Here is a 17,572-nt window from a genome sequence, read left to right on the forward strand (position 1 = left end):
TGGCAGTGGATTAAGCCTTAGGGAACCGGATGAAATGGAGAGGAATGCATACTCGGACATTAATCAGCCTTCAGAAGACATAAATATGATCGTGGACTCCAAAGGCAAAGTATTCGGAGACATCGCCGATTTGAATTTTACGAGCAATGAAAACTTTCTTGGACACTTTCTTCTAGATACCCTCTAGCAACCTTCGTTGATTTCCATCCACCAAGTTCTTGTAAATTCAATATACCCCCTCCAGCATTAACAAGAGGTTTTGAGGTAGTTTAGCGAAGAAACGAATGCCGCAGGGTATGTACTGTACATTTTCCTTTTCTATATGATAGAAACAATCTTCGGTGAGTAACATGGGCTGGCCTTAACATGCATACTTTTTAAATAAAAGCACAGGAATGACTTCGCCCTCAGATACTATCGCGAACGTCCGTTTCTTGTGGGTTTTGGAGTCGGGAATAGTAACAATCAGTTTGTCCTCTAAAACGTCAACATCTTCCGTGGTCATCTTGGTTATAGTTTATTGGTTCGGCAAGCTCCTCCAATTACAATTAGAAAGGCCACTTTTAACATCAAAAACTCCTTGTCTGGAGCAGAACGTACAAATTCGTTGATTTGTTCTCTTTTGGTCTATATCCGACGTCTTTCTTCTTGATAAAACGTATTAAAGCGCCGTATTTATCGATTTCCACTCTTTCCTTCAATGGGCCTGTCCCACAATTTTTTTTTATTTCATAACTACAAAGACGGATTGAAAATATTATACCCGTATTTTTTTGTTTTCAAAAATTCCAAAAAAATTAAGTCTAAATAGGAAAAAAATAACGATAAAAACTACATTAATCTCATGTTTAAAACGCCCGCCGCCGGTGACGTACTACACTATCAACCAATCAGCGACAAGAAGTGAAACAGATAGCGTGCAACAGCCAATAAAATCGCCCAGAATTACGTACGTCACATGCGCGCCAAAGGTTAGGTTAGGTTAACACGGTGGTCCGGGGTGGAACCCACATAGGCCAGAGGCCCGTTGTGATGCCGTATGGGGTGGTTACCACCCTCACCATTATCGTGAAAACCAGTAGCTGCTGTTAATAAACTGCATGAGGCTTTTGATGCCAACCGACTGAAGATCGGATAGGTTGCCAAAAAGGGGCTGTCCCATAGCAGAAAATCTTTTCCTGGATAGGGCAGGGCAGTGACAGAGTAAGTGGACCATCGTCTCTTCCTCCTCCTCATCTCGACAGCTTCTGCAGAAGTCATTTTGTTCTAGGATTCCCATACGTGCAGCATGGCATCCTCCAAGCCAGTGTCCAGTAATGGCCGCAATCGCGTTTCCAATGGAGTTTCTGGAAAGAGATAAAATATCTTTGGTGCGTCGCAGGTTAAGCTCCGGCCATACCTGTCTTGACGAGGTGCAAGAACGCTCCTCCCGCCACCTAAGGTTGGTTAGGCGGAGTATTTCCTTCCGGAGGAGCGACCTTCGTTCAGCGATAGATGCCCCTGGTATAGGATTAGCGGATATAGCCGCGAGCTTTGTACCAGCTCTTGCTAATTCGTCCGCCATGCAGTTGCCTGTTATGTCCCTGTGTCCGGGTACCCATACGACATTGACTCTTACTTTAGTCGCCAGCTCATTTAAGGCTTCACGGCATTGTATAGCCGCCTTTGAGGTCAGGTAGACCGAGTTTAGAGACTTGATGACAGCTTGGCTGTCACTTAGAATAGATATTTCATCAGGCTCAAGTCCACTTTGAAGTACCCATTTGGCTGCTTCATTTATAGCTACCATTTCTGCCTGGAAAACACTACAGTATTCCGGCAATCGAAATGATAGATTGAGAGGTGGGGACTCTGAGAAGACTCCACTTCCTACTCTCCCCTCTAGTTTTGAGCCATCTGTATAAAAAAGCGTCCCATTTGGCTTAACTAGGTTCGCCGTCCATTTTTCTCTGGACGGAATGTCCACTGTGAAATTGCGGTCGAACATCGGGGTGGGTTTCGTGTAGTCTGTGTTTATTAAGGTGAGATTAAATTCTTTCAGAATCTTGGAGTGGCCGTAGTTTACTTTAGGCCATCGTGAGACTGCATTGAGTCTGAGAGCAGCGCTGGCTGCGCACTCCTTTCCATATAGGTCTAATGAAGTTAGATGTAACTCCATGCGCGCCAAAACAATCTTTTAAATTTAATGGACAAATTCAAACTAATGTAGGAACATTTACGATCATAATTTTTTCTTCAAGAATATGAAAAATTAGTTTTTTGATCTTATTCTTTCGATTCCAGTCATTAAAACAAAAATTTATGATATGTGGGATAGGCCCATTCTAAGGTCGCTCGTAACATGAAATATTTTGGCCATAAGGACGAAGCAGAATATTCTGCAGCGAGTTTTGACAAATATGCTAGCAACACCGTTTCTTCTGCACCTCGAACTTGTACTTGGATTCGCCACACACAAAACTGTTCATATTCTTTCTCATACTGGACTTAAGATTTTTCCGGAAGCAAGTTCAACCTTATACTGTTGGCTGCAGCCAATATATTATTAGGAATATCTAAATTTTGCATGATTTTAATGCGGACAACAAAAAATTAATTACATACAATTTTGTTGATTTTGTTTTCGTATCGCAGTTGCCAATGATACGATAAAGCTTTGAATGTAACTCGATTATTAGCGATTTAACACCGTCTCGGACATAGCAATGTCCACAACTATTATAAATCGCATAATAACGTACCTCGCGGTACCTCAGGGTTCTAATCTGAGCCCTTTACTTTTTAACCTTTTTATAAACGATCTAATTTCAACACTCAACTGCAGTACACTGGCGTATGCTGACGACATAAAAATATTTAATCGCATCGAAACTTCGGCCGATTACACCCTCTTGCAGGACAGCATATCCGTTCTCAGTCAGTGGTGCCTGGCTAGCCGGCTAAACCTCATCAACATCTCGAAAAGTAACGCAGTCTTTTACTCACGAAATAAAACCCTCGTACAATTTAATTATACATTGTGCGAATCCACCCTTGACAGACTTTCCACTATAAAGAACCTGGGAGTGGTTTTCCATGCCAAATTCTCTTTTATTCCTCACATCCAACAACTGGCTGCCAGCGCCTCTAAAACTCTGGGCTTTGTTTTGAGAAACTGCAAACATTTTGCTAACCAGGATACTATCAAAGTGCTGTATAACTCCTATGTAAGATCAAAATTGGATTACGGTTCAATAGTGTGGTCCCCTATATACAACTCCCACATTCAAACTCTTGAGTCGGTGCAAAGAAGATTCCTAAAATACTTGATGTTTAGAGAGGATAATGTATACATAGAAAGGGGTTTGGAGCATAACCGTATTCTTCTTAGGTTTTCAGAACTTCATCTGGCTGTACGTTGGGAATTGCAGTCACTCTCGTTTCTCTATAAACTTACCAACTCTAAAATAGACTGCCCATACTTGTTAGAGCGGGTTTTGTTTAATATTCCGCGTGCGGCGGTCAGGCATCAACCAACTTTTTCATTGGCATTTGCGAGGTACAACATCCTCTATCCCAAGACCCTATACACAAAGCTTGTTACAGCTATAACTGTGTAGCGGCTGACTTAATATTTTTTGCGACAGTCTCTCGTCCTTGTTGCATAGGTTTCGCTCGTTCTCCGGCTTTCCCCCCTAAATCCTGCTGTCCACAAGCACATATCCTTTGCACCTACCTCCCCCTACCCTTTTGTGATTGTATTGTGAAACTTCATTCTTGTTCGTCTTTTTTTTAATTTTTAGTATTTAGTTATTAATTATTTAAGTTTGAGTTCGTATACTATCTTTCAATTTCCTGTAAGTGGGCGTCGGCCTGTTGGAAATAAACAGCTTTATTATTATTATTATTATAATAATCCCGTTACATTAATAGCTATATTTGAACACCGTTAGATGTGGGCAATGTCTGTGTTTTTATATTTGTGTTTTATGTGAATTATAGTGGTTTGATATCCCTAACGGCTAAGAACGTTCTAAGAATTTTATATCTTTTTTTTTTAGCCCTGAGGATGACACCGATATAGTGTCGAAACGTTGGCGGTAGATTTGAAAATTTGAAGACCCTAATACAAGTCCAAACAAGCCGAAATACAGTGTATTTTTTCTATAAATAAAAATGCCTAAAATCTGTAACGCACAATATATATTTCCAACAATCTTAATCCCCTTTTAACTTTAAAAAACAAGGTATTAGATTTAAGCCGCTTCAGGATGTGAACGTTGTTGCTGCTGATAAGTCAACGCCCAATAATAACCCTTCATTTTTTGTAGCTGTTCGTGAGTCCCCATCTAAAATGAAACAAACACCACCATACTGACGGAAATGGGATTTGAAAAATACTACCTCAACAATTTTTCCTTCATTTAACACCAAAATGACGTCAGCGTTTCGTACAGTAGACAATCTATGGGCAATCACAATCACTGTTCGACCTCTTCTAGCATTATCCAACGCCGTCTGTACTATTTGTTCTGACTCAGCGTCCAACGCACTAACACAGTCATAACAATTTAATGAAAAAAAAAAAAACATACAGGGTGTCCGGAAAATACGTGTACAACGTTTGACGACAGACTCCTGACGTCAAAATATGTCGATCTAAGTCGACTTAGTTATATCCAAAATTGTCACGTTTAGCCGGTAGAGGGCGTCAAAAATTTGTAAAAATATTGGTTTTTTACTAAATTACGTGAAAACCTGCTAATCGATTTTAATTAACGATTTTAGTTTTTTTTTTAATTTTACACATTTGCTTAAGTAATGTTTTTGGTTTACTTAGTTTCTTACAATAAATAATTTCAACTTTATTATACCTACTTTGATGTATGCAGGTAATTGTAAATTTTTTTTTTCTGGCGAAACAGCTCATCCACCGGGAAATATTAAAGAGGTAAAATAGCTTCAAAATACTTCCGGTCACTCGACAAAAATATCTGGGTTGTCATAACGCCGTTCATATAAAAAATGAGGAGAAATGTTGACGTATTATATCACTTTTATAACACTTCCACTTATTTACAGCCGGTGACTATACTACTAGAAAACGTCATTTTATAGTATTAGTCTACATACTAAAATTCATTAAAATCGATTAGCAGGTTTTTACGTAATTTAGTAAAAAACCAATATTTTCCGGACACCCTGTATATGAGAAATCCATTTACCTAGTTGCTTCATCAAGAAGTAAAATTTTAGGATCTTTCAGTAAAGCTCTAGCGATGGCAATTCGTTGTTTTTGTCCTCCAGATAGTGTAGCCCCGCGTTCGCCTACCATTGTGTGATAGCCTTTAGGAAATCCAGATATAAAATCGTCGGCGTTGGCTAATTTTGCCGCTTTCTTAACCTGGGATATTGGTCCATTTACAAGGTTATTGTGTACATACATACATTACCTACTACCATAGACTAAATGATAAGTATAGACAAAAGCCGCATTCGTTTTCAAGCTCCATAGAGCGAGCAGAGCTTTTTTGACGTCACGATGACGCAATTTGGCAAAACCATAATTGACCAATTGTCAAACTACGTCATTGTGACGTCTAAAAAGCTCTGCTCGCTCCATGGAGCCTGAAAACGAATGCGGCCATGGAGCTGAAAATTATTTTAAGGGGATCGGTAAAGACTTTACGTTTTTCGATCGCGATGCTTGGCCTACGTGTAGAAAAATATATAAAAAACAGTTCGTTCTTTGTTTCTGTCGATAAAACTACGGCAGTGTTAACGCAGACATTACTGTTTAAGCGACGAGGCTCCTAGAGTGATATGGAACAAAGATGCAAGATTTTCGCTCCGTAATTCGAGCAATTTTTTAGTCCTATCTTTTAACCCAAATTACGACTTTAATTTTTAACTTATTTGCGTGATTTTTTTTAATTAAATAGCTAAAGGTTTGGGACATGTGCGAAAGTTATTTTTGTCACCAAAAAAGTTTTGCAGGTAGAAAAAATAGTGACTTGAAAATTATGGTAATTATAGCATTTTGTTAAAATGCTTCTAAATATTTTAATTGACGTACTATTAAAATTATATAATATAACTTTCGCACATTCTAGCAAGTGTCTTCTTTCATACGCCGTTTAAAAAACAGCAATATCTAACCTAGTTTTTTTTTTAATTTGGGTTAAAAGATTGTCATAAAATGCATTGAATCTCCCATAAAACGTTTAGCTTTACCGATGCCCTTAAGTAAGCAGCGTGAGATGGCACCACTAAACGCATATTCGCGTAATTTTAAAGTCAGACGCAGCAATTCCGATCTTTTGACTGTTGGCACGAAAAACTGCAGTTTTAATGCGGCGTTGTCTAGTTGACAAATCACATTTTTTGTTTTGTTTCTAAAATAACAGATTTTGTGAGTGTTTTCTTTAATTATTGTGTTTCACTTTGTTGTATTTTTAGTTTAGTTATTTGTTATTAGTTTATTTTTAATATTCATCAAGGGGGGTTATTTTATACTTAATACATTATGAATTCACGAGATTGCACGAGGTTTAGAGTTTAAAACTAAAAAAACGGTCACGTGATCGTTAAAATTAAATTTAATTATTGAAAATAGTTACGTGACCCATCAAATAATATTTTGTCATTTACAGTCACGTGATCTTCAGGGTTCCGTTTTGACATTAAAAGAGTCACGTGACCTTTAAAAATAAATGTTGTATGTGTATTCTTACACCTCCACTGCGAGACAATGGACTCTACTTTAAACTTTAAAAATAAAGTTTTTAGTATTGAAAATCGCCATGCGACTTTATGAACTGTAAAAAGAGTCACGTGACTCTTCAAATAATATTTTTCACATCTAAAACAGTCACGTTACCTTTAAGATTCCGGTTTGATGTGAACACGTTTTTAATTGAAAATGAAAATATCAGTTTAAACTAAAAAACGAGCATGTGATCCTTTAAATAAGTTTTTGACATTCAAAACTGTCATGTGACATTATAAAATCCAAGTTTAATCTTAAAAGAGTCACGTGACCGTTAGGATCCGTTTTGAAGTTAAAAAATAGTCACGTGGACTAAAAAAAATTAAATTTGAGTATTGAAAGTCGTCACGTGACCATTTGCACATTAAAAGTAGTCACGTAATTTAAAAAATCTCAGTTCAAACTGTAAAACGGTCACGTGACCCTTTAAATATTATTTCGTTATTTACAGTCATGTGACCTTCAAGATTTCGGTTTGACATTAAAAAAGAGTCACGTGACTTAAAAATATATTTAATTTTTGAAAATCGTCACGTGACCATTTGCACATTTTAGCCGCATTTGTTTTCAAGCTCCATGGAGCGAGCAGAGCGTTTTTGACGTCACGATGACGTAATTTGGCAAAACCATAATTTGGCCAATTGTCAAATTACGTCATCGTGACGTCAAAAAAAGATTTGCACGCTCCATAGAGCATGACGTTAAAATAATTGAAAATTGTCATGTGGCCATTTGCACGGTAAAGAGGGTCACGTGTCTTTAAAAATATCAGTTTAAACTGAAAAACGATTACGTGATCCTTCAAACATTTAAAACTGTCATGTGACATTATAAATTGCATTATTAATCTTAAAAGAGTCGCGGGACCTTCAGGATCTGTTTTGTCGTTAAAAAAGTCACACAATTTGAAAAAAAAAATAGTCTAAACATAAAAACTGTCACGTGACGTTAAAAATGACATTTTAATCTTACAAATAGATACGCGATGAAGGGCCGGTACTTTCGCCTCCGAATAAATTTATTCTTAGGATAATTTCTATTGAAATGACGGAATTGGCCAATAGCAGCGTCTGATTTCGCGGTTTCCATAGATATTATCCTTAGAATAAAGTTATTCTGAACTGAAAGTACTGGGCGATTAGTGTCTCAGTTTAAAACTAAAAAACGGTCACGTGATCTTCAGGATTCTGTTTTGACGTTAAAAAAGAGTCCTGTGACTCTTAAAATAAATAGAATCTTTATCCAGAAATTCTTATCTTGTTTAAAAATGGTGAGGTTTTGTTTATCAATCCCAATCCTCTGACCGGTTTCGCCGTATTACGGTTCCTTTCTGATGAGCCGTAATACGGCAAAACCGGTCAGAGGATTGGGATTGATAAACAAAAAACAAAACCTCACCATTTTTAACCAATCAGATCGGTGTTTACCGAATGATGAGGCATTAATGAGGCTGTTCCTAGATTTGGGAACGCCATCTGTACTTTCTAACTCATAGAGTTGAGTACAGATGTCACCAGATGTTGCACAACAACTATCTTATCTTGTTTAGTTTTCAAAATAGTTCAAATTCAAAGATACGGGGGGTTTTCGAAAATTGGTAATTTTTGAACCTCTTCTGTATTTCATTTGCTATTAAAGTTATCAAAAAAGGAAGAACGGTTCCCGGTAGAAGTTTTCATGTAAAATCCAATGGCGTAGTCAGTTTTTTTCTATTCCGTTTAGTTTCTGACATATGACAGTAAGTTACATTTTTTTAAATGGAACATCCTATATATTTTTACGTCATTTAATTCTGTTGATTTTTACCTTTTCAACGGTGTATTACAACATATAAGTTTGTAGAGGTTAATCCTGTTATTTTAAAAAAAGGCCTTTGCTAAGCTAAAAAAAGGCCAATATCTAAAATACCAAACAAAATAGGAAATCATATAAACTAACACATCAGAAAATTAAATATTTTTAATAAATCTTATTAAAAAATCTAAGTTACAAACAGTTCTACCGTCACTTTAATAAGAAAAGTGGCCATTTCTATTTTCTACTATTTTTAAGGTAGAACTTGAAAAAACTGTTTATAAACGACATGTAACATGTTAATATGAACATAGCCAAATCTTGTTTCGACTGTGGGTATTTTTATACATATTATTTAGCACTTTTTTGTTAAGGAAACGCTTTTTTTCTAATTACCAAGATGAACATTTACAAACTTATATGTTTTAATACACCGTTGAAAAAGTAAAAATCAACAGAATTAAATGAACTAAAAATATATAGGGTGTTCCATTTAAAAAAATATAACTTAGTGTCATATGTCAGAAACTAAACGTAATAGAAAAAAACTGACTACGCCATTGGATTCTACGTCAAAACTTCTACCAGAAAGCGTTTTCCCTTTTTTGATAACTTTAAGAGCAACTGAAATACAGAGGAGGTTCCAAAATGACCAATTTTCAAAAGCCCCCCGTATCTTTGAAACAAAAGAAGTTTGCTCAGCCCACTCTTCGCCAGTCACCTCAGCTCAGAAAATGAGATCGGAACACGTATGCTACTTTTTTTCTATCTATTACCGTTTTCTCTGTACCCCGTAAAACCATCGAAAATGCAGCACCCTGTACAACTGAAGCGACCAAAATACATTAGAAAGCCCTTGAAGCGTAAACAGCTTCCCTTTTGGGTGCCACTTTAATTACATTGCGCTGGTTGTCTGTACTTATCATTTAGTCTATGCTTAAACGTACAAATAACGCGTACGAACGAAAGTCCAGCACATGTCCTGTTAGAACCTGGTAAAATTAGATTCTTATTCGGTTACTGTTCAATTACTGTGGTTCAGTAATTTTTCTTTCTTTATTCTGTTTCTGTTGTTGTTGTCAGTGGTAATTTTTCAATTTTAAAATTCATATCTCAACTGTGGTAATATAGCTTTTTTTTATCACTTCATCAATGGTAAATTTAGATAGTTTATTTAACTAAAAGTTGTTCAGCTTGTCTTTGCAACTTTTGCAAATAATTTGTGTCAATGTTGTTGATATTATTTGATTAATTTACACAATAATGCATTTTTCCTCCTTAATGTTTACTAATTTACTTTACCTGTCTACCTACCTCATCATCTGTAGCTTCCGGTTTTCCATATCGGATATTTTCCAAAATTGTGGTCCCAAACAGAATAGGCTCCTGGCTAATTAGCCCTAAAGCTCTATTACGTAACCAAGATGGATCCAAAATGCGAATATCGTTACCATCAATAGAAACTGAGCCCTGATCGACATCGTAAAATCTATAAATACGATTTTCGGTTTTCACTCTAAGACAGTTTTACTATTCGGTACCTTTCAAGGAGACCGACAATAGTAGATTTTCCATTTCCAGAAGCACCCACAATTGCCACAGTTTTTCCTGCAGGAATCACTAAATTAAAATCTTCTAAAATAACCTGAAAACATGTTTTTCTTTATTATCATAAATTACGGCAATTTATAAATGAACGACCTGCTTCTTTCTGGTAGGATATGCAAAAGTGACATTTTTAAATTGAATTTCTCCCTTAAGCGATTCATCTGGTATGACCTGTCCTCCCCTTAATTTCATGGCGGGTTCCATTTTAATATACTGTTAAAACAGGTTGATATAAGAGAAATAACGCCTTCTACAGTTTGACAGAAATTAAAATACCTCAAATACACGATTACCAGCAGCAATTCCCTTAATAACGCTCCCAAACAATAGAGAAACCTGAGCTAAAGACCTCTGAATAGTTTGAGCGGCCATTAGAAAAGACATTACTTCACCAGCTGACAGTTGATTAGTTGACAGCAAGTAACCGCCCATGTATAAGGTCATTAAAACTGTACTAGAACCTCATCAATGTAATAATCCTACTCTAGGGAGAGTAGAACTATAATTGACTTACCCGTTTATAAACATATTGGTCCCTGCCTGAAATACTCCAATCCCAAAACCAAGTGCCTCGTTTAAAATCATCGACTTTTCCGCTTCTTTAACAAACATTTCGAGTTCGGGATCTTCCATGGCGAACGCACGTACTGTACGAATATTGCTGATCGCTTCATCTGCTACAGCTGTTGTTTTCTCCACCTGGAGTATACAGGGTGTTACAAATTCGATGCATTAGCATCGCTATCTCAGAAACTATAGTTGATAGAGAATTTTCTGGGAAAATTTCCATAAATTTAATTTTCCGGAAATTAACTAACATTTTTTTTTGCAGTAAAATGTTGTGTTGGTAAAAAACAAAAAATACGTGTCAAATATTTTTCTGAGTACTTCTAATTAGAGGAAAAAAAATGTTTTTGGTAGGCGGCCCCATTCAAAATCTTCGTTACATTCGCTAGTTCGCGGAACAGATTTGACGTCATTACATGACTAGCATATTAGAAACCTTGACAGAAATTTTGTGCCAAATGTCTAATTAAGTGAAATCCCGTCCGGCCAACTGATACATGTCACTTTTGATGAAATTGTTTTCCTGTCTGTTGAGAGTATCGATTTACAATGATTCTCGCTGTTTTTCCGATAGATATTGTTACGGTTTGGGCCTACTATGCTCGATACTCGATGAAACCGATGCGCCGTAATATCTGGCCGGGCGCGTATTAAAGTAGGCCACAGTTAGGAAGCGCCGCACCTGGAAGATTCGAAGCAAATCGCGAAACGTTTCGCGGTCATTCTAGAACGTAGTTTGTGAATATAAAAGAAGTGGCGTCGACGAGGAGTAGAGGGTAGTAGTGTAGTGAATTTGAGAACGCGGTAAAGTTTAAATAGTGAAATAGTTGTGGAATTGTAGTAGTGTTTTTAATAGCTGAGTTAATTATTGTACGGAGTGTTTTGAAGTGTAAATAAATTTATTAATTGTTGAGTTAAATTGACTTTGTGTGAACCCACGGGAAAATCGTAACAATATTTTTAAAACTTGTGAAAATTACATTTACAGTTTTGGCATTTTTCTGGAACTTAACAAAATGAATTAATTATTGTAGTATTTTCTCAATAGATCATTTCAGAATACGTAACTTTGATGGATATATCTGCTATGTTTGATGTAACACAGCATGTCAAAATCGTTATTTTGGAATGGTCGATTCTACTGCAAATTCATGTTTTCTACCCAAAAATTATTTAAACATCATGTAGTGTCTCAAAATGCCTCCAAATATCAAATTGTAGAGTTTTTTTCCAAAACCTTTTTTGTGCTTATTTTTCGCAATTTGACTTTTATTATTAATTAGTAAAGCGATGAGACCTTTTCCTCTAAAAATTCCCAAAAACTATCCACTTGATACACTTTGAATGATCTCTTTCTCAATTGCACCTTTTTTACAAAGTACAGTAAGTACAATAAAATGCAAATCATAATAAAAACAGATTTATGTGCGATGTGATTGCATTGTTTTACGTTTTTGATACAACCTCACAGTACCAAAAAAATACGGACAAAATAGTCACCTTAATTAGATCCCAAAATTTGAGTAAAACACCTCCAAATTAAAATTAAAATCTTCATTTCACGTGTTGCCTAATTGATGAAAAAAAACCTAGATTTTTAAGAAAATATTCTTTTACTTTTATTTTGTAGCCCTTATAGTAGTTTTTACGAAAATTAACATTGTAACAAAGACAACTGGATATAAACTTACTTGCGCTTGAGCCTTTCGTGACGTCAACCGTAAAAGTGACCCAAATAATGTTCCCACTCCAATCACTGATGGTATACACAGTAGAGAGACAACCGTCATGTATGGAGATATTAAGAAAAGTGTTACGGAACATCCGATTATTTGAGTGGCAGCCCTTAAGCCACCTGATATGGTTTGTTTGAAGCTACTTTTAAAATCCTGAATATCTGCAGTCAATCTAAATCAGAATATGATTTGCTTAACAAATAATATACTCAATTGTTTTCTTATATGCTACAAGTTTTCTTAACAGTTCAAACTAATTCAAGATGAAGAAAAAAGTTTAGCAGGTTTTACACCATAAGTTTCAAATTATTATATAAATTCTTGCATTTCTTGGAGTCCAATGTGATTTTATTTTACACCAAACTTTTAAGTCAAAGCTGTCAGTAAAAACAGCTTTACGAACCAAAGGTATTTAAGGGCTTAAAATGCTTTGTACTTGTTTTTGTCGTATTTTTGATATTTTAAAATTTCACAATCTGCCTCAATACTGTTCGCGAACTGACCATAAATTTTCTGACTTTTAACTTTTTACTACTCAATTTCAAATTGATCAAAGTTTTTACGTTAGAAAAACGTACTGCTTCTAAAATAGGCGTTATTCTTAAATAAAGAATCTAAACAACTCCCTAAATCACTATTTTTTTTTTGAAACTTGCAGGAAATAAAATGTTTAAACCTTCTAAGGTCTATTGACTTACAACAAGCTGCAGATCTGTCAAGAAGATAAAACTCCTCTTTGAATAATTGCGTAGTTTCTTAATTTGTTTAGTAACAATCAACATGTCATTTTGGTCCATTTTTGCAACAAACTATTATCAGTATTTATGGCAAAACCCATTTAAAGCTTTTTTCAAGCGAATTTGAACCAAAACCCGAGGGGTAAACCGCTGGAGCATTATGGTATGTACAATCAAACTTTAGGAATTAATGGGCATTACTGGAGATACATTGATATTTTGAAAACTATTAATAGAATTGGGAACTGCTAAATTATATTATAAAATATTTTTTTCTATACATCTACCATTCAAATTTAAACATAAATAAAATTTGGTAATTTCAATAAATTCCGTTGGAATACAATGTCATGAAAAAATAGTCAACTTTGACGCTCTCTAGCGGGCAAACCGTCTAACCTATCAATCCATGTTGGGAAATTGTTAGAAAGGTCATTCCATTGACGTATAAAACTCTAGCAAAAATAGTGCAATTAAGCGGGTTTTTGAATATTAAACAAAAAGATACACAAAAAAAAATGGTCAAAGTTGACGCCCTCTAGTGGCTAAACGGTGCAGCTAACCAACCGACTTTTCTACGTCAATATAAAGCTCATTTCATTGGCTGTGCATCGACATATAAAAGTATATACAAGGTGTTACAAATACGCGTGTTATTTACGGTTTACAGACAGGGTGTCCCAGAAACACTTTTTGACTGGTTAGGGTTAATTTGACCCTGGAAAATTAAGAAAACACAGTTACATTAGCTCTAGGTCTACTACGATGTAACACATAGAAATTTCTTGAAAAACCGATTTTGCAAATGACAATTTTCGTAAAGGTCAAATTTGCCTGAAACACCACCACTATTCCAATGGGTTTTGCGATATCTTGGCCACTTACTGCAAGCGAAAATCGACTTTAATAATTTTATTTCTACAGTTTTGCCACGGCTCTAAATTTGACACTCGCTGGGCTAGGTTTGTGCCAAATATCAGGCCCGTACCTGACCGATTAAAAAAAAATCCCTCAAAGAAGTTAGAGTGGTTACAGTCAAGAAAAACGTTTAGTTAGCTTTGGAGCCCTCTGGAGGCCAAACGACGCACCCTACCAACACAAACGGTCATATTTTTGGAAAGCCCATTATATTTTCTATCCATCGACAGATAAAAGTCTATACAAAGTGTTGCGAATAAAGGAGTAGTTTGACAGTTTTGACAGCTACTAATTTAACCTTCAATAACTCGATTAGTTTGACAGTTACAGGGTGGTTCAATATATCAATTTAAAGAATAATTTATTTAAATAAGTAAACCTAATACAAACTTACCTTAATTTTGAACAAATAATCAGACAAAAGGAGTGTTTAATTTGAGAAACGTCCTTTTTAGAACTGACGCCTTTGAGCTATTTTTTGACCATCCTGTATAATATATTTTATCGTTTTTCTTCACCCACAGAGAAGAACAAACCTTGTACAACACGACAAAACACAAAAACCAAGAAAAAAACCTTCCCTGATATGCATAAATTAAAATTATTCTTATGGAGACTGAAAATATTAAATTTCACATAGAACGGTAAATTTCCCAGAAACGGATAAAGAAAAGTGTGTCCCATTTAAACTAAGCAGAAGTTGATAACTACTTCCGGTAAAATCGTTGCACGCATATTTTCTTATTTTTTCGTTATTTTTTAATTAAAAAAAGGTTTTTTTAGTTTCTCCAGTTGTGGTAATCAGAAAATTAGTGGCTATTGTCAGGTTAGGTTAGTTATTGCAAGTTATTAGGAATTAATGGGCATTACAAGGAATTAGTGTTACCATTAGTTTACCCCTCGCCAAAACCCAAACTCTGAAATATTTAAATCTTCTAAACATGACTTACAACAATCTGCAGTTGTGTTGAAAAGATTAAAATCCCCTTTGAAAAATTGTGTACAAAGTCATTTTGGTCCATTTTTGCATCAATTACTGTCAGTTTTTATGGCAAAATTGATAGTTATATTTCATTTAACAGCTTAAGGATTCTTAGGCAAACAACTGTTTTGTCAAGTGTCAAAAACATAGTTACAAGGAGTACACAGAAACCATGTGTTTCTATAGTACATTCTTAGGTTGAATATAAACGATGTTACAAGTCACAAAATGATAAATCTTATGCAATCAATTTTAAATGAATACAAACCAGGCATTATACCTACTTAATTAAATCATCAATTTTTTAAGAACATACTGACAGTGTAATAAGTCTTGTTTGCAATGAAAACATCATTAATCAACCAGACAATATTAATAAAACAAATAATTATCTAGAATCTTGTTGATGATTAAGTAGAAAGAAAAACATATTAAAAATAATAGTTACCTTGTTATTACTTCGCCAGTCCTTTGTCCATCAAAGAAAGCAATGTCCTGTCTCAAAATTGACTTAAACAGATCTGATTTCATTTGATAAGCAATTTTTTCTCCCAAGTTTGATAGAGTAGAAATGTAGAAAAATGTGAAAAAACTCTGCAAAAAAATATTTAGACACAAGTCAAGCAGAAAGCAAGTAAAACTTAGCTACCTGAGCAATATACATCAATATTAATTTGAGTGCTGGTTCTTTAATTTCAGATATGAACAGTTTACTATCATGTTCAGTAGCAAGTCTTGCTAAAACATTTATTACACCACCCATCACTTGTGGTATTTGTATATTCAGTAATGCTACAGCAAATGCACCCTAAAATACACTAAAACTAGTCTAAATCAAACATTATTACGAGTTAAACTTACCAACATAGCTGCAATCAGCCTCCATAAGTGCGGTTTTAAATACTGCCAAAAAAGCTTGAAATCAAAGTTAATAGCTTTAGTATTGCTTGCTTTATATCCAGCTAATCGCGACCTGCTAGCATCACAGTAACTTGTGTTAGCATTAATATACAGTTTAGCTACACCACATCCAGTTACAAAGACTCCTAGTTTTGGCAAAAGCCCCAAATTTGCTCGGCCACTAGTATGCCCAGTTTGAAGTCTTCCCATCTCTTTCTTAACAGCTCCATGACATTCTTTATGCAACAAATTATACGAATTTTGAGCTAACTTCCTGAAACTTGTATTAACCAGTTTTGTAACAACAATTTGTGGCTCTTGATAGTCTGGGGTTCTTACCTAAAAGAACGGTTGATGCACCGAAAGGGTGTTGCTAAATTCCACAGCATTATGTAAGAAATAATTTAAATTTATTAAGGACAAAGCTGTACGGTAATTAAGTTCATTATTGATAAATTAATTCAAAATAAAATTTGAATAATATTTAGGAATTTAAAACAAAAGTGAGGTTAATGTCAACTGTCAGGTGAAATATTTTGACAGTCGATCGATATGTGTGCCTGTGCGATGTTGCCACAAATATAGAAAACAACAACTAAGACCAATCTTCAATCAAGCACCCTATACCTTATTTAACAAAGATAAGAAAGTGAACGAGTGTATTAATGAAAGCGATTAATAATCGAAATTGTTTAACGCAGTAAACGCGTTAACAACGCCAGTGACCTGAGTTAGTTCTGTCGGTAATGGTGAACGTCAACTAATCATGTGCACAGTGTTGCCAAACGTATTTTTTTTCGGGGTAGATGTGTTGAATACGTTGAGGCAGTTCAGACATTCACCAAAGACTAGAGATATTATACATACTGTAATAAGACCGGACAGCCGGCATAATTTCTTTGATGTTTTGGGCGAACATTTCTATGACCTTGAACGCCTGGCTCTTTAAATCGGAGACCCAAACGCTGTTGTCAACATGTTAGTTAATTCAGTGAAACAGCGTTGTCGATTATTTATTTTTTATTTTACATCTAATGAAAGTTATTATATCTTCCAACACACCAATATGATTTAGACTGCTTCCTTGATTCTGCTCTGGGTCAAGTCTATGTTGCAGGTTACTAAATAAATTAGTTGAGACTGAGGATGAAACGTAAGTCTTAGGCACAGCACTGCACAACAACTTTGTTTTTTCAAAGGGATTGTTATACATATCACTGTCGAAATGATCACTACAAATTCTAAGTGTTTCATAACTATGCCTAATCTAATCTAATTTGGTTTTAAAAGGTCTCCACGACCTGAAGCTTCTAACCATTGGGTGCATCTGTAAATATAAAAAATATTACTTTTGTTTAGTTTTAGTAGCCTAAGTAATAATGCACTTACCTAGTTTCATCTTTGGGCAATCGAAAAAATTTGACTTTTTGTGTTTTTTCTCCAATACAGCTAGATTTCTTATTGTTGTTCTTACAGCTATTATATATGCATTGCATATTGTTACATTATAAACAAAATTAACAAAATCCGAAAATTTAACCTTACTTTGTCTCTTTACATACTTTATTCTTTACTACAAATA

The 17,572-nt window shown here is 35.1% G+C and overlaps 1 protein-coding gene across 1 annotated transcript; it reads right to left on the reverse strand.

The window, feature by feature from the left end:
* Window positions 1–4,165: 4,165 nt before the first annotated feature.
* On the reverse strand, window positions 4,166–16,528 carry LOC145729996 (mitochondrial potassium channel ATP-binding subunit-like). The gene is made up of 13 exons (XM_081981011.1): window positions 16,330–16,528; window positions 15,952–16,270; window positions 15,740–15,898; window positions 15,539–15,684; window positions 12,409–12,625; window positions 10,665–10,849; window positions 10,427–10,604; window positions 10,244–10,363; window positions 10,084–10,187; window positions 9,857–10,031; window positions 5,205–5,383; window positions 4,384–4,531; window positions 4,166–4,328 (listed from the first exon to the last, which is right to left on the reverse strand). The coding sequence occupies exons 1-13, from the start codon at window positions 16,377–16,379 to the stop codon at window positions 4,236–4,238; spliced, it is 2,073 nt and encodes a 690-aa protein (XP_081837137.1). The 5' UTR covers window positions 16,380–16,528; the 3' UTR covers window positions 4,166–4,235.
* Between the last annotated feature and the right edge of the window lie 1,044 nt (window positions 16,529–17,572).

Source organism: Ips typographus, linkage group LG5 (assembly GCF_016097725.1).
Source record: "Ips typographus isolate SLU linkage group LG5, UJ_Ityp_2.0, whole genome shotgun sequence".
Taxonomy (NCBI): Eukaryota; Metazoa; Arthropoda; class Insecta; order Coleoptera; family Curculionidae; genus Ips; species Ips typographus.

Bases quoted from the DNA above. Each gene is read 5' to 3' on its own strand.
- LOC145729996 (XM_081981011.1), bottom strand. From the start codon at position 16,379: ATGCTGTGGAATTTAGCAACACCCTTTCGGTGCATCAACCGTTCTTTT. The intron at 15,899-15,951 runs GTAAGTTTAACT...AGTGTATTTTAG, and splicing joins GGCTGATTGCAGCTATGTTG to GGTGCATTTGCTGTAGCATT. The intron at 10,032-10,083 runs GTACCGAATAGT...TCGTATTTATAG, and splicing joins ATTGTCGGTCTCCTTGAAAG to ATTTTACGATGTCGATCAGG.